Genomic DNA, 18,132 nt, shown 5'->3' with positions numbered 1-18,132 from the left:
TCCCAACTGCTTAATACAGAGCATTAGGAGAAGCAGTCTGGTCTAGTAGATAGAGCCAGGACCCAGGAGTCAGAAAGACCTGGGTTCTAATCCCTGCTCCATCACTTGTCGGTTCTGTGACCTTGGGCAAGTCTCTTCACTTCCCTGCTCCTGTTACCTCATCTGTAAAATAGGGATTAAGACTGTTGAGAAGCAGCATGGTCTATTGGAAAGAGCATGGGCCTGGACATCGGTGGCCTTGGGTTCTTATCCCGGCTCTGTCGTATGTCTGCTGTGTAACCTTGGGCAAATCACTTAACTTTTCCATACCTCAGTTACCACATCTGTAAAATGGGGATTATGACTGTGAGCCCCATGTGGGACATGGACTGTGTCCAGCCTGATTAGCTTGTATCTACCCCAACTCTTAGAACAGTGCTTGGCACACAGTAAGCACTCAACAAATACCACTATTATTATCATTATTGTGAGCCCCATGTGGGGCAGGGACAGTGTCCAACCTGATTAGTTTGTATCTAACCCAGTGCTTAGTACAGTGCCTGGCACATAGTAAGTGCTTAACAAATACCGTAAAAAAGTATTTAATGTCATTGGTGGATTAGGACTCTGGAAATTACTTAGCAAATTTACATGTCCTAAAAAGTTCATCTGATGATATGGCTGGCTGGCTCAGTCTGAAGCAGCATGGTCTAGTGGATAGAGAATGGGCCTGGGAATCAGAAAGACCTGGGTTCTAATCCCGGCTCTGCCAGTTTGCTGTGTGATCTTGGGTAAGTCACTTAGCTTCTCTGGGCCTCAGTTTCCTCATCTGTAAAATGTGGATGAAAACTGTGAGTCCTATTTAGGATAGGGACTGAGTCCAACCTGATTATCTCATGTCTACCCCATCACTAAGAACAGTGCCTGGCACATAGCAAGCACTTAACAAATTCCACAATTATTAATAATTGTTATTGATTATCCTATCTGATTGGGGCTATAGAGGGGGCCTGGTCTTGTCCAATTTGTTCTATGCAGTTGGGCTGGAAAATGAAACAAGAGACCTGGATGCCAGTGTTAGAATGCACTTCTGTTCCTCTGGGAAACTCTTCCAATTCAGCACCCTTCGATCCTAGCGAAACTCATTCAAGAATTGTCATATGAAGATGACTGAGCCCTGGAAGACATGCAAATAACTACCAACACTCTTCAGTGAGTCAATCAGCGTGATCTAATGGAAAGAGCACAGGCTTGGGAATCAGATGACCTGAGTTCTAATCCCGACTCTTCCACTTGTCTGCTATGTGACATGGGACAAGTCAGTTTATTCTCTGTGCCTAAGTTCCCTTATCTGCAAAATGTTCTCCCTCCCCTTTAGACTGCACATCCCATGTGGGATGGGAACAATGTCTGACCCGGTTATCTTGAATCTAATCAAGTGTGGCATAGTGTGGTCTAGTGGCTAGAGCATGGACCTGGGAGTAAGAAGGACTAGGTTCTAATCCTGACTCTGCCACGTGTCTGCTGTGTGACCTTGGCCAAGTCACTTTACTTCTCCATGCCTCAGTTTTCTCATCTGCAAAATGGGGATTCAATACTCATTCTCCCTCCTACTTCGCTAACCACCTTCCTCCCCCACCCCCTGCCATTCTCAGTCCAGAACAAGCAATCTAGTACTTAACACTCTGGAGTGCATCAACTGTCTGTCCCTGCTCAGCCCAGCCTGTCTCCCCAGCCACATTCCTGAATCCCCCCAATGGCTGTTGGGCCTTGGCCTTGCTGTTGGGCCTTGGCCTTTCTGATCATGGGAACCCCAGCCCCAGCCTGGTCACGGGACCCGAACCTCCAGTCTGCCCTACCTGGGGAGCACTGGTCCATTGGAAGCTTCAGACTCCCCTCCGTGGGTGCCCTGGACCTGTAGGAATGCAACAGAAGAGTTATGGTTCCTCCCTTCTAGACTGTAAGCTCGTTGTTGGCAGGGAATGTTTCTGTTAAATTGTTTTAGTGTACTCTCCCAAGCACTTAGTACAGTGCTCTGCTCACAGTAAGTGCTCAATATATACAAATGACTGACTGACTCCCAGCCCTGTGGCTGGAGTCTGGGACTCCTGGTGCTAAGATTACCCTTTGGGTTTCTGGGCCAACTGGGTCCCAGAGCCTCTTTCTGGGGGCAACAGCTATTTCCAAATCCATCTCTGGCTTCCATAATAATAATAATAATAACAATAATAATAATAATAATAATAATAATAATCAACAACAACAATAATAATAACAATAACGATAATTGTGGTATTTGTTAAGCTCCCCTCTCAGGATCACACCTGGAGATTTTCCAGTACTCTACCAGTCTCAGCTATGGGAGGGAAAGTCAAACACAGGCCTACCCATTCCATTCCTAGTTTGGGCAGTGGCTAGTGAGTGGAAGACAATCTGCTACAAGTCAAAACCCACCTGCGCTGGGCAGTAGCAGTAGGTGAGAGAGTCGAGGGTGGAGACTCAAGTTTACTGCACGGAAGGAGGCAATGGTAAACCACTTCCATAATTTTACCAAGAAAACTCTATGGATATACTACCCAAACGATTGCAGATGGAGGTGGGATGTTCTGGGAGAGATGTGTTCATGGAGTCGCTATGGGTTGGAGATGACTCGATAGCATAAGACAAGACAAGATTTATTAAGCGTTTACTATGTTCCAGGCACTGTACTAATCGCTGGGAGGGATGCAAGCAAGTAGGGTTGGATACGATCCCTGCCTCACAGTCTCAATCTCCATTTTACAGAGGAGGGAAATGAGGCCCAGAGAAGTGAAGCGACTTGCCCAAGGTCACAATGCAGATAACTGGTGGAGCTGGGATAACAATAATAATAATAATAATAATAATAATGATGGCATTTGTTAAGCGCTTAATATGTGCAAAGCACTGTTCTAAGCGCTGGGGGGGATACAATGTGATCAAGTTGTCCCATGTGGGGCTCACAGTCTTAATCCCCATTTTTACAGATGAGGTAACTGAGGCTCAGAGAAGTTAAGTGACTTGCCCAAGGTCACACAGCAGACATGTGGTGGAGCTGGGATTAGGACCCATGACCTCCTGACTCCCCAGGCCTGTGCTGTATCCACTAGGCCATGCTGCTTTCATCTGGACCTCCCCACACTATAGCCCGGGATGGTGCAGGCTGAGTGTCTTAGGGTCTCAGAGCTGGTGGTGAGGAGTGTGGAGGGGTAACAGCAGCCACAAATCAGAGGGTGAGTGCCAGGGAGCTGAGTTTTTTGGGCTGTGTCTGAAAAGGGGGGATGACGGAGTCTGGGGAGTGAGATATGAATGGAGAGAGGCCCTCTGGTCCCTGGAAGCGAGGCTCTCCGCAGGGAGAAGAATGTGAGAACAAGGAAATGATGAACCATTCAGAAAACAGCTGATGCTACCAAATCTCTTTTCAAAGGAGCTTAGATGAGGCATTTATTTTTAAGTCAAACGAGAGGCTGTGTCGGTGTGCTGTGCACAGCCCACTCGCTAGCCCCTCCGTTTGGCAGGCTGGGGTGGTTTGTGACTGAAAATTCCCAGCTCTGACAAAGACGATGATCGGATGATCATCTCCTGCCCCTCCGGCCCCCTAACTGTGCCGTATTCTCAGCTCCTAGGGCACAGGCTGTTGTTGACCCTGAAGACTGTTAACTCACTGTGGGCAGGGAATATGTCTGCTTATTGCTATAATGTACTCTCCCAAGCGCTTAGTACAGTGCTCTGCACACAGTAAGTGCTCAAAAAATGTGACTGAATGAATAGATGAAGGCGAGCAGCCTTCTGGCTCCATCTACCAGGGGAAAAGATACCCGGTAGACTGTAAGCTTGTTTTGGGAAGGAAATGTGTCTGTTATATTGTTATATTGTACTCTCCCAAGCACTTAGTAGAGTGCTCTACATACAGTAAGTGCTCAATGAATACAATTGACTGGATGACTGATTTTGGTGGTGCCAAGGACAGTTGGATCTGCCAGACCAGTTTGGACTCAGGGCAGAGTTCCTAATCACATATTGGCCTCATCTGCAAAGACATGGGTACTGGCTGTTCCGGAGTCAGGGTCTTTGGCATCAAAAAGCACTTGGATGGATGGTGAATCCTTTGGTGTAGGTTGGCAGAGCCAAACAAGGGAATTCTGGCACTTGAAGCAGCCCAAGGACCCTGCAGGGAGTCCCAAAAGCCCATTCCATAGTCCTTTGGAAAAATGTGTTCTGAGGACTCCAAAAGCACTTGGCTTCCTAGTTCAGGGTTTGGAACACGTGTGTGTGGAGCTTGGGAATCTCCCATTGTGTATGCTTAAGTCCCGGGGTAGGCATTGAGGAGGGACGTATCCTGATATGAAACCTCCTTGGTCCCCAGCCAGCCCTATAGGACCACAGAGATGTTCTAATCCTGGCTTCACTGCTTGTCTGCTGTGTGACCTTAGGCAAATCACTTCACTTCTCTGGACCTCAGTTCCCTCATCTGTAAAATGGGGATCGAGCGTCATGTGGGACAAGGGACTGTGTGCAACCTGAATAGCTTGTATCCACCCCTGTGCTTAGTAAGGTGCCTGGCACCTAGCTTTTAACAAATACTACAATTACTATTATTATTATCATTATTAGTTCCTCTAGTCTGTAAGCTCATTATAGGCAGTGGATGTGTCTGCTAATTCTGTTGTACTCTCCCAAATGCTTAGTATGGTGCTCTGCACCTAGTAAGTGCTCCATAAATACCACTGATTGATTAGTTGGCTTGGAACATGGACTCCTTGTCCTCGTGTGAGTTGGCCATCCTTCCCCCATCAAGTGGGACAATCATGGACTTCCCCTTCTGCTCCTGCCACCACCACAAGGCTGCAGGAAGAGCAGACTCCTGCTTGTGGCTGCTACTGGAGTCACCCGGCTGTTGGGAATTCCCGCTCCCCCGGCCCGGAGCTCGGAGACTGGGAAGCTGCAGAGGGAACTCTGGAGAGCCAGTGGGAGCCCCTATCCACAATGCCTTTGGTGGAGACCGCCTCCAACAGCTCCTGCTCGGCCCCAGGTTAAGCCTGTTTTATCATTCATTCATTCATTCAATCGTATTTATTGAGAGTTTACTGTATACAGAACACTGTACTAAGCACTTGAGAGAATACAACAATAGATGCATTCCCCGTCCATGGTGAGCTTACAGTCTAGAGAGGGGAGGAGACAAACATTAATATAAAAAATAAATTACAGAAATGTATGTAAGTGCTGTGGGGCTGGGATGGGGGGAAAACAGAGGGAGCAAGTCAGGGTGACGCAGAAGGGAGTGTGAGATGAGGGAAAATGGGGCTTGGTCTGGGAAGTCCTCTTAGAGGAGATGTGCCCTCAATAAGGCTTTGAAGCAGTGGGAAAGTAATTGTCTATCGGATTTGAAGAGGGAGGGAGTTCCAGGACAGAGGCAGGACATGGGCTAGTGGTCAAGATAGGAAAGATGGAGGCACAGTAAGAAGGTTAGCACTAGGGGAGTGAAGTGTGTGGAGTGGGTTGTGGTAGAAGAGTAGCAAGGTAAGGTAGGAGGGGGCAAGGTGTTGGTGTGCTTTAAAGCCTTTGGTTAGGTGTTTTTGTTTGACACAGAGGTGGATGGGCAACCACTAGATTTTTTTGAGTAGCTGGGTGACGTGCATCAGAGAGAGAATGTGTGCAAATGTGTGCGGGATGGTGGGCGCATCTGTGACGCTGACTGTAATTGTGCTTGGCCGTGTGTGTGTGTGTGTGTGTGTGTGTGTGTGTGTGTGTGTGTGTGTGTGTGTATAATAATAATGACGATATTTGTTAAGTGCTTACTATGTATCAAGCACTGTTCGAAGCACTGGAGTAGATACAACTTGTACTTCCCAAGCGCTTAGTACAGTGCTCTGCACACAGTAAGCGCTCAATAAATATGATTGAATGAATGAATGAGTGAATACAAGGTAATCTGGTTGGACACAGTCCCTGACCCACTAGGGCTCACAGTCTTAATCCCCATTTTACAGATAAGGTAACTGAGGCCTACAGAAGTGAAGTGACTTGCCCAAGGTCACACAGTAGACAAGTGGTGGAACCAGGATTAGCGCCCAGGTTCTTCTGACTCCCAGGCCTATGCTCTACTCATCATCATCATCATCAATCGTATTTATTGAGCGCTTACTGTGTGCAGAGCACTGTACTCACTCACTAGGCCATGATGCTTTATGTGTGTGTGTGTGTGTGTGTGTGTGTTTGTGTGTGTGTGTCTCTGAGCAGCTGAGTGTAAGTTTGTGTGTGTGTGTGCTTAAGTGCACTTGTAGTTGTCTGATAGCTGTAGTTGTAGTAGTGTGTGTGGAAAAAGGGATAGGAAGCAAAATGAAACGTGCTTTTCTGCCACTCAGCCCTGCCTTGAGCACAGACAGACAGACAGACAGACAGACAGACAGACAGACAGACACACACAGACACACACACACATACACACACACGGCACTCTGGAAACCATTCATTCAGTTCTTCATCTCAGGCTGAAAAGAACAGAGCCAGAGAAGGTGGCACAGAGCAGGGGAAGCGGGGATGTTCAGGGGAGGGAGAAGCCTCTTTTGAGGAGAATAACAGACAATGGTGATGCTCGCAGCTCAACGAATGTCTGATTCTGTATGAACATGCCCTGCTCTCTCTGTGCGAGCCCAGATGTGTGTCGGCTCCCTCCAGGAGCCTGTCCCTCTTCTCAGTTTCTGCCATTCTCTGTCTCCATCACTCTCTGCCTCTCTGCCTCCTCCTCTGCCTCTTCCTCTTCCTTTGTCACTCTCTACCTCACTGTTTTTCTCTCTGCCTGTCTCTATCTCTGTCTCCTTCCTCTCCCTCTCTGACTGCCTCTCTTCCTCCTTTTCAATTTCCCTTTCTCTACCTTCTTTGTCTCTCACCGCCTCTCTATCCCCATCTCTGTGTCTGTGGCTCTCTGTCTCCATCTTCCTCTCCCTCCATCTCTCTGACTCATTCATTCAATCGTACTTATTGAGCGCTTACTGTGTGCAAAGCACTATACTAAATGCTTGACTCCATCTCTCTCTCCATCTCTTGATGTCTCTGTCTATCTCTCTGACTCCAAAACTCTGCCTGTTTCCTCCCTATCCCTCTCTGCCTCCTTTTCAATTTCCCTGTCTCTGCCTGTCTCTCAGCCTGACTCTTTCTCTCTCTTTTCTGTCTCCTTCTTCCTCTCCCTCTCTCTGACTCCATCTCTCTCTCCCTGTCTATCTCCATCTCTCTCTCTCTCTGGCCGTGTCTCTCCCTCTCTCTCTCTTTCTTTTCTTTCCCTATCTTTTTATCTTCTTCCAGGCAAGCTTGGACCTTTGACCCCACTCCCTAGAGGGCCTATTCTCCAGCCCTTTTGGAGCAGAGAATCGGGTCCTTCCCCAGCCCCTATAACCCAGCCCACCCCCGTCTCCTGTTTCCCAAATTCCTAAGCTGTGAGCGCCAAATTGCAGCGTGCAGCAAGCTCGGAGCCCAGAGTTCCCCGGGTTCCCCCTCCTCGCTGCCCCTCCAGAATGGAAGCCCGTTTCTCAGATCCGCCCCCGCCCCTTTGCTATCCGGGAATGCTCCAGCGCGGCAGGCACCGCTTTGGGGATGAAAAATGAAAGACAAAAGATGAAGAGAGAAGAGGGGCTTCGTTTTGAATGGCAGAAAGGCCTCCCCTCGCTCCTGGGAGTCAAGGGAAAGATTCACAAGCCGGGGCTAGGAGGGAAAGGAGGATAAATAATTTAGTACTAAGAATAACTAAAGCCTGACAGACTGCCAGCTTTAAGAGAAATAAAAGGGTTTACAAGAATCTTAAGAGTTTTTACAGAACCCCCAGGGCTTTGAGAAAAGAAACCCATAACTAGAAGAGCATTCAGAAGTATTGTACACAAGTTGGGACCGATTATAGTGGGGCCGGGGGAATGAATGGATTCCATTAGCTCAGCGCCGAGCCGCAGGTCTTCTATTTGATGGCATCGCCCTGGTAAAGATGGATGGAAGGACGGATGGATGCACACACCCATCTTGGCCCCGCCAAAGCTGGCAGTCCCAAGGGGGCTGCAGTGGGGCCAGGGAGCGCAGTGGTCCCTGTGTCTGACTCCCTGTAGGCCTCTCTGAGCCATCCTGTCTGTGCAGCCCACTCCAGGTGGTGAGAGGAGGGTGGGCCCGATTCTAGAGCTAGCACCCACCCCCTGGAGAGCCCTGGGGCCGTTCAACAAACTACCCCCTGCCAGGACTGTTCTGTGAGGGTAGGTTGGCCTCTAACGGGGAGACCTTCAGAGTAGCCATCGAGGAGACATATGTGATGTCACATGTGTTACACAAGGCATGCCGCGGAACCTGTTGACATCTCGGGCACCAAGAGCAGCATGGCATAGTGTGGCTTAGTGGAAAGAGCATGGGCTTGGGAGACAGAGAACATGGGTTCTAATCCCTGCTCCTCCACCTGTCTGCTCTGTGACCTTGGGCAAGCCACTTAACTTCTATGTGCCTCAGTTACCTCATCTGTAAAATGGGGAGTAAGACTGTGAGCCCCATGTGGGACAACCGGATTATCTGCCTCAGCACTTAGAACAGTGCTTGGCACACAGTAAGCGCTTAACAAATACCATAATCATTATTACTATTATTAGAGCATGGGCCTGGGAACCAGAAGGTCGTGAGTTCTAGTTCTGACTCAACCGCTTGTCTGCTGTATGACTTGGGGCAAGTCATTTTACTTCTCTGGGCCTCACTTACCTCATCTGTAAAATGGGGATTAAGACTGTGAGCCCATGTGGGACAGGGACTGTGTCCAACCTGATTACCTTATCAGGTTGGACACAACCTGATACCTGTTGGATACCTGATTATCTACATTCCTCCCCTGATCTCTCTCCCTCTCTCCAGGTTCACATCTCCTCCTGCCTTCAAGATGTCTCTTTTTTAATGTCCTCCTGTCACCTCAAACTTAACATGTCCAAAATATTGATGTCTGTCTCCCCCAACCTGCCCCTCAAACTGTGAGCTCATTATGATCAGGGATTGTCTCTCTTTATTGTCGTATTGTATTTTCCCAAGTGCTTAATATGGTGCTCTGCACTCCTTAAATGCTCAATAAATATGATTGAATGAATGAATGAATGACCTCATATCTACACCAGTGCTTAGAGCTGTGCTTGGTACATTGTAAGATCTTAGCAAATACTATCATCACCATTATTATTATCATTATTGGCCCAGAGTCAGAATATTTCTCTGGAGGGATGCTGACCCTTCCCTTTGCCCTCAGTCTCCCCTGTCCCTAACTCTAAATCAATCTATGGTATTATTTATTGAGTGCTTACTGTGTACGGAGCACTGTATTAATGATCTCATACTTCTTTACAGGTAAGAGTGAAGCCATTGGACATGAACTTCCTAAGTCTCCCCATTCCCAAGTCTTTACTGCTTACTTCCTCTTTTTTCTCCAGTTTCCCAGTTGTGTTCTGCTCTCCAAAGCACTTAGTACAATGCTCTGCAAACAGTAATCAATAAATTCATCTCTAGACTGTAAGCTCGCTGTGAGCAGGGAGCTCCCAGCTCCCGTTCCTATCCCAGAACGGGTCACATATGCCTCCAGAACGGGCCATATATGCCCAAGGTCACACAGCAGGTATAGGTGGAGCCAGGATTAGAACCCAGGCTCCATTTGGCCACGCTGCTTCTCTTGACATGGTTTCTTCCTCCTCGCAGAAATCTCAGGCCTGGATTTCACTGACACAGTATTAACCGGATTCTTCTTGCCCTCTGAATGTTCGCAGTTTGCTTCATTGGTTCCTCTTCATTCATTCAATCATATTTACTGAGCACTTACTGTGCGCAGAGCACTTTTCTATCTCCCATCCTGTTCACGTAAGCTCCTTGCAAGTCTCTCTCCTTGCTTTCCAACCACTCTCTCAAGGGAGCTCACAAACACATGGCTGGTCACGTTGTGGCTACACTTTGTATCGATCTCCTCGCTGGTCTCCCAGCCTCCAGCCTCTTCCCATTTGAGTCTGTATGACAATGTACTGCACAGGTTGTCTTCTTGAAGTGTCGTTCGACCCACTTCTTTCATTCCTCTAAACCGTCCCCTAGCTTCCTGGAACTCTTTGCAACAAACACTTCACGCTTGACTTCTAGGCTCCCCGCCACCTGGCCCCACCTTATCTAGAGGCCCTGGGTTCTAATTCTGGCTCCAGCATCGACCAGCTGTGTGAACTTGGTCAAGTCCCTTCATCATCAATCGTATTTATTGAGCGCTTACTATGTGCAGAGCACTGTACTAAGCGCTTGGGAAGTACAAATTGGCAACATATAGAGGCAGTCCCTACCCAACAGTGGGCTCACAGTCTAAAAGAACACAAGAAGTCAAGAAGTCCCTTGACCACTCTGTGCCTCAGTTTCTTCATCTGAAGAATGGGGATCAAATACCCATCAAATCTTTAGACTGTGAGCCCCATGCGGGACAGAATCTGTGTCTGATCTGATTATATTGTAGCTTGGCACGTAGTAAGTGCTTAACAAATACCACCACAACAATAATAATCATATGTAATAATAATATAATAATCATTACTATTGGTCTTTTCACCGGCCTTTCCTCAACTTGCTCTCTTCACTCTCTTTGTTCCTTCCAAGCCAACCTCTAAGTGTACCCCACTCTCTTCTCTTCCACCTCCATCCCATCACTCATGCTGTTCTCCCAGCTTGGAACTCCCTCCCTCTCCACATCAGATAGACCACAGCTCTCCCCACATTCACAGCCCTCTTAAAATCCCAATTCCACCACTGAGCATTCCCCTAGTAACTTCCTAGTACCCTAAGACATATAAACTCACCAGCACTTCTGTGCTTATTTCTACCCATCCTCAGTACTCTTGGATAGCTTATCCATTCAGTTATATATTCAGTTATTTGCTCTGATGACTCTATTTTGTAAATATTTTCATGTTTGTCTCCCCAGGTAGCATCAGCTCCTGGTGGGTAGACAACATATCACTTCTTGGTTTATACTTTAATGATGATGATGATGATGATGATAATTATAGCCTTACCTCCTTCCCTTCCCCACAGCACCTGTATATATGTATATATGTTTGTACGCATTTATTACTCTATTTATTTATTTTACTTGTACATATCTATTCTATTTATTTTATTTTGTTAATATGTTTTGTTTTGTTCTCTGTCTCCCCCTTCTAGACTGTGAGCCCACTGTTGGGTAGGGACCGTCTCTATATGTTGCCAACTTGTACTTCCCAAGGGCTTAGTATAGCACTCTGCACGCAGTAAGCGCTCAATAAATATGATTGATTGATTGATTGATTATAGCATTTGTTAAGCATTTACTATGTGTCAAGCACTAGGGTAGATACAACTTAATCATGTTGGGCAGTCCCTATCCCACACGGGGCTCACAGACTAAGAAGGAGGAATAATAATGATAATAATGATAGCATTTATTAAGCGCTTACTATGTGCCAAGCACTGTTCTAAGCACTGGGGAGGTTACAAGGTGGTGAGGTTGTCCCACGGGGGGCTCACAGTCTTCATCCCCATTTGACAGATGAGGGAACTGAGGCCCAGAGAAGTGAAGTGACTTGCCCAAAGTCACACAGCTGACAAGTGGTGAAGCCGGGATTTGAACCCAGGACCTCTGACTCCAAAGCCCGTGCTCTTTCCACTGAGCCACGCTGCTTCTCCTAAGCTGCTTCTCCTAAGGGGGTGAATAGACATTTCACCCCCATTTTAAAGTTGAGGAAACCAAAGCACAGAGAAGTTAGGTGACTTATCCAAGGTTACATGGCAGAGAAGTGGCAGAGACAGGATTAGAACCCAGATCCTCTGACTCCCAGGCCTGTGCTCTTTCCACTCTGCCATGCTGCTTCTCTAGGGAGCACTTTAGTGCTCACTCAACCCCTTGGACACTCCTACCTGCTGCCTTCAGCACTTTCATTCATATCTTTATACTCAGCTGCTTCCCCTGACCTGTAATTTATTTTTATGCCTGTCTTCCCCACTAGACTGCAAACTACTTGAGGGAAAGAATCATGCTCACTAATTCTATTGTACTCTCCTAAGCGCATAGCCCAGGGCTCTGCACAAATTAAGCGTTCAGTGAATCCTAGTGATTAATATCCAAGGCACATCCTCTGTCCCCAGTGGAGCTTATACTCTAAGAATAATAGTACCATTAATAATAATGGTATTTGTTAAGTGCTTACTATGTGGCAGACACTGTTTATGAGAAGCAGCGTGGTTCAGTGGAAAGAGCACGGGCTTTGGAGTCAGAGGTCACGGGTTCAATTCCTGGCTCAGCCAATTGTCTGCTGTGTGACTTTGGGCAAGTCACTTAACTTCTCTGGGCCTCAGTTCCCTCATCTGTAAAATGGGGATGAAGACTGTAAGTCCCCCCCGTGGGACAACCTCATCACCTCGTAACCTCCCCAGCACTTAGAACAGTGCTTTGCACATAGTAAGCACTTAATAAATGCCATTATTATTATTATTATTACTAAGCGCTGGGGTGCACACAAGCAAATCGGGTTGGACACAGTCCCTGTCCCATGTGGCACTCACAGTCTCAATCCCCATTTTACAGATGAGTGAACTGAAGCCCAGAGAAGTGGACCTTGGCCTTGCCCAAGGTCACACAGCAGGCAAGTGGTGAACTGGGATTAGAACCCATGACCTTCTGACACCCAGGCCCATGCTCTATCACTATGCCAAGCTGCAGTCATTAAAACACTGACAGCAGCGTGGCTTAGTGGCAAGAGCCCGTGCTTGGGAGTCAAAGGACAGGGGTTCTAATCCCGGCTCTGCCACTTGTCAGCTGTGTGACCTTGGGCAAGTCACTTTACTTCTCTGTGCCTGTTACTTCATCTGTAAAATGGGGATTAAGACTGTGAGCCCCACCTGGGACAACCTGATCACCTTGTATCTACCCCACCGCTTAGGACATTGCTTGGCATTCATTCATTCATTCAATCGTATTTATGGAGCACTTAATGTGTGCAACATATAGAGACGGTCCCTACCCAACAGTGGGCTCACAGTCTAGAAAGGGGAGACAGAGAACAAAACAAAACATATTAACAAAATAAAATAAATAGAATATGTACAAGTAAAATAAATAAATGGAGTAATAAATATGTACAAACATATATACATGTATACAGGTGTTGTGGGGAAGGGAAGGAGGTAAGGCTGGGGGGATGGAGAGGGGGAGGAGGAGGAGAGGAAGGAGGGGGCTCAGAGTGGGAAGGCCTCCTGGAGGAGGTGAGCTCTCAGTAGGGCCTTGAAGGGAGGAAGAGAGCTAGCTTGGCGGATGTGGGGAGGGAGGGCATTCCAGGCCAAGGGGATGACATGGGCCAGGGGTCGACGGCGGAACAGGCGAGAAAGACGCACGGTGAGGAGATTAGCGGCAGAGGAGTGAAGGGTGTGGACTGGGCTGTAGGAGAGAAGGGAGGTGAGGTAGGAGGGGGCGAGGTGATGGACAGCCTTGAAGTCGAGGGTGAGGAGTTTCTGCCTGATGTTTAGGTTGATTGGTAGCCACTGGAGATTTTTGATAATAACCATCATCATCATCATCATCAAATAGAGGGATCAGTATAAATATCTGGATGTAATAATCATGGTGATATTTGTTAAGCTCTTGCAAAGAGCCAAGTATTGTACTCGGCGCTGGAGAAGATCCAAGATAGGCTGGATCCAGTTCCTATCCCACATGGGGCTCAAGGTCTAAATACTCCAAAACATAGATTCACACAGACAAATACAATCCCCTTCCTGGGAATAGCCACGTGCTGAAGAAGGGCACTAATAAATCCATTAGTGCTAGCAGTGGTGGTTGGCGTGGCGTGGTGGTTGGCGTGATCCCACTGGGAGCTCCCAAGGGGAGCTTACTGGGGGGGGAGGTGTGATTTTAGTCAGTCATATTTATTGAGCACTTACTGTGTACAGAGCACCAAACTAAGTGCTTGGGAGAGTACAGCAATAAACAGACACATTCCCTGCCCATGACAAGTTTACAGTCTATTCATTCATTCATCCATTCATTCATTCAATCATATTTATTGAGGGGGGGACACGTTTTCATCTACAAAAATAAATATGTACCTAAGTGCAATGGGGCTGGAGCGGGGGGATGAATAAAGGGAACTAATCAGGGCGAAATAGAAGGGAGTGGGAGAAGAGGAAAGGAGAGCTTAGTCGGGGAAGGCCTCTTGCAGGAGATGTGCCTTCAGTAAGGCTTTGACAGTCTCAGGGATTTGTGTGGGGGGCAGAGATGGGAAACAGCATTGAGTGAAGGGAGGGAGGCAGAAGAGGGGAGATCCATTAAGATATGAGCTTGGGATGGGGAGAATGGAGGGGCTGAGGGGCCGGAGGGAGAAAGAGCCAGTTTGTAAACGGGAGTGAGTTGGTGGGAAGCCCCAGGCTGCTTGTCGTCATTCTGGCTTCTCCTCCGGGAGCTCACTGAGTTTGACATCTGCAAAACCATGTCTGCTAGGTCGTAAGGTCAACTCTCTCCAAATCCACCTGACCAGGCCGCCCTCATGGCTCCATGGTGCTGGGCGCCGAGAGACCCGAGGAAGAAAGGCTGGACGACAGCAGGCTCCCCACGTCCCTTCCAAACTGAAGATTTCGGGTGGCTCAACTGCTGCTTCAGCTGTTGTTCGCTTATATGAGAGAGCGCTGCTGAGATTTAGGAAGCGGATACGTGACGGCCATTCACATGATGACAATTTCCCCCCATTGTTTCGAGCTGAGGAGCGGAGCTGCTCGCACCCCCCAACTCTCCCCAGCGAAACCATGCCAGTGGCGCCTGCCACTCACCCGCCACTCGTGACAGTCGTCAAACTCTATGCTCACCCGTTCGACGGGCGGGGGGCGGTGGGGAGGGGAGAAAGCTCGGGACGGGGGCGGGATTTAACCTGCGATTCTGCAAATGCTTGTCAGCTGCATTTCTCATGAAGAATCTCGGTGATCAGAGACCCTTGGGGTTTGGAAGTGCAGAGAGCTTACATTCAGGAGGCTCAAACACAGTGCATGTTTTAAAAGCCCTCAGCAGCTTCAGCCAGAGGAAAGGGAGCGTTTATCTCAGCTGGGCACCGACCTCAACGGGATGTGAGCTCTTCTTCTGGAGAAATGGTTTCATCATCATCATCATCATCATCAAAATTGCCACCATCCTCAATCGCTAGCAGCGGCGGACGTAGCTCTTCCTGACTTGTGGGACAGTGGCGAGATGAAAATCAAAGGAGTGGTGTGAAAGGGCTTTGGAAAAATAGAAGTGCTAGCCAAATTTAAAGTATCATTTTTAGCCGTAGTTACTGGGCATCCACTATGTGTGCAACACTGCACCAGGCACCTACCATGTGCAGAGCACTGTACTGGGCGCATGGTAGATACACTGGGCATATGGCAGAGCACTGTACTGGCTGTCTACTTTTTACAGAATACTATCATGGCCATCTACTTTGTGCAGAGCACTGTACCGGGTACCTACCATATGCAGAGCACTGTACTGGCCATCTATTTTATGCAGAGTGCTGTACTGACCACCTACGGCAGGTAGTACATGAGGGTGCTCTCTCGCATCATGTCGACATGGGTAACCAACTGTACCAGGCTCTTGGGAACATGCAATGAAAGTAAAACACGGGGAGGGTGGAGAATGACCTTGGGCAAGTCGCTTCACTTCTCTGTGCCTCAGTGACTTCATCTGTAAAATGGGGATTGAGACTGTGAGCCCCATGTGGGACAGGGGACTGTGTCCAAACAGATTTGCTTGTATCCACCCAGTGCTTAGTTTAGTGCCTGGTACATAGTAAGCACTTAAAAAATGCCATAATTATTATTATTATTATCATCCTGAAGCCAAGCAAGAAAGGTGCCTTTATTTACTAGGTAGACCAATAGTACAGTCTTCCCATTAACCCATTTGGCGTCATGAAGGAGGCATCTGCCTGCAAAAGAATCAGAGAAAGGCCAGTAATGCACCCCTCCAATCAATGTATCACTCAATGGCATTTGTCTTACGCTGTCGAGTCATTTCCTACCCACAGCAACCCCACAGACACATCTCTCCCTGAACGCCCCGCTCTCCATCTGCAATCATTCTGGTAGTGTATCCGTAGAGTTTTCTTGGTAAAAATACGAAAGTGGTTTACCATTGCCTCCTTCTGCGTCTATTGAGTGCTAAGCACTGGGCCAAGAGCTTGGGAGAGTACTACAGCAGCAAGATACATGCTCCCTGCCTCTGAGAGTACAGATGACTCCCACTGTTTCCCTGCTGGGAATTTATTTATTTATAGTACTGTTTGCCTCCCCCTCTAGACTGTAAGCTCACTGTGGTTAGGAAACATGCCTACCAACTCTGTTATATTGTACTCTCCCAAGTGCTTACAGTGCTCTGCACACAGTAAGCATTCAATAAATATGATTGATTGATTTACTCGAGTCCAGAACAGCTGAAATTCAGCTGCGAGTGAGTTTGGTTTTTTTATAGTATTTTGTTAAGCACTTATTATGTGTCAGGCACTGTACTAAGCAGTGGGGTAGATATAAGCTAATCAGATTGGACGCAGTCCACGTCCCACGTGGGATTCACAGTCTTAATCTCCTTTTTACAGGTGAGGTAACTGAGGAACAGAGAAGTTACGTGTCTTGTCCAAGGCCACACAGTACAGAATGGTGGTGCAGGGATTAGGGTTCTTTTAACCAGGCCCTGTAATTTTGCGGCATTAGATGCACGTTAATGATGGCAATCTTGCAACATCTGTAAGGCCACATTGGGCTGCCACAGGACTGCTGATAACCTTCACCTGGTTTGCTCTGCAGTGTGGCCTATTGGAAAGAGCCCAGGTCTGGGAATCAGAGGACCTGGGCGCTAATCCTTGCTCCACCACTTGTCTGCTGTGTGACCTTGAGCAAATTACTTCATTTCTCTGTACCTCAGTTGCCTCATCTGCAAAGAGAAGCAGCGTGGCTCAGTGGAAAGAGTCCGGGCTTTGGAATCAGAGGTCAGGGGTTCAAATCCCGTCTCCGCCGACTGTCAGCTGTGTAACTTTGGGCAAGTCACTTAACTTCCCTGGGCCTCAGTTCCCTCATCTGTAAAATGGGGATGAAGACTGTGAGCCCCATTTGGGATGACCTCATCACCTTGTAACCTCCCCAATGCTTAGAACAGTGCTTTGCACATAGTAAGTGCTTAATAAATGCCATCATCATTATTATTAAAATGGGGATTCAATACCTGTTCTCCCTCCTAGACTCTGAGCCCATGCGGACCTCCTTATCTTGTATCTGCCCCAACGCTTAGTACAGTGCTTGGCACATAGTAAGTGCTTAACAAAAACTCTTCTTCTTCCCTTCCTCTTCCTCCTCCTTCTTCTCCTCCTTCTCCCTCTTCCTCTTTCTTTTCCTCTATTCCTTCTTCTTTTCCTTTTCCTTCTCCTTATCCTTCTTATTCCCCCTAATATGCTTGGAATAAAACTGCCTGTACTCTTCCCACCGAACCACCACTTCCCTCTGGGCCGCAGTCCTAAAAAAACCAATGTGTTCCCTTTTCTATCAATCAATCAATCAACCGTATTTATTGAGTGCTTACTGTGTGCACAGCACTGTACTAAGCACTTGGGAGAGTACAATATAATGATATAACAGACACAGTCCCTGCCCACGATGAGATCACCATCTAGAGTGGGAGACAGACATTAATATAAATAAATAAATTACGGATATGTACATAAGTGCTTTGGGACTGGGAGGGGAGATGAATAAAGGGAGTAAGTCAGGGCAGCACAGAAGGGAGTGGAAGAGAAGCAGCGTGGCTCAGTGGAAAGGGCACGGGCTTTGGAGTCAGAAGTCATGGGTTCAAATCCCAGCACTGCCAATCGTCAGCTGTGTGACCTTAGGCAAGTCACTTAACTTCTCTGTGCCTCAGTTACGTCATCTGTAAAATGGTGATTAAGACTGTGAGCCTCCCGGGGGGCATCCTGATCACCTTGTAACCTCCCCAGCGCTTAGAACAGTGCTTTGCACATAGTAAGTGCTTAATAAATGCCATCATTATTATTATTATAAGAAAAAAAAAGAGGGCTTAGTCAGGGAGGTCCTCTTGGAGGAGTAGTGCCTTCAACAAGG

The 18,132-nt window shown here is 47.7% G+C and overlaps 1 protein-coding gene and 1 non-coding gene across 2 annotated transcripts in view; one reads left to right on the top strand and one right to left on the bottom strand.

Moving 5' to 3' along the window:
* Positions 1–18,132, bottom strand: part of MORN1 (MORN repeat containing 1) — a 242,664-nt gene that overhangs the window by 9,213 nt on the left and 215,319 nt on the right. The window contains 1 exon segment of the mRNA XM_038747309.1: positions 1,839–1,894. Within this exon segment, the coding sequence (XP_038603237.1) occupies positions 1,839–1,894 (56 nt within the window).
* LOC119929153 lies at positions 2,286–2,423 on the top strand. Its single transcript, XR_005451292.1, has one exon. It is a non-coding gene; the product is annotated as a small nucleolar RNA SNORA7 (small nucleolar RNA).

The sequence above is a fragment of the Tachyglossus aculeatus genome, chromosome 5 (assembly GCF_015852505.1).
Source record: "Tachyglossus aculeatus isolate mTacAcu1 chromosome 5, mTacAcu1.pri, whole genome shotgun sequence".
Lineage (NCBI taxonomy): Eukaryota > Metazoa > Chordata > Mammalia > Monotremata > Tachyglossidae > Tachyglossus > Tachyglossus aculeatus.
Note: the sequence above shows the minus strand (reverse complement) of the source record. Positions and strands in the feature narration are given on the sequence as shown.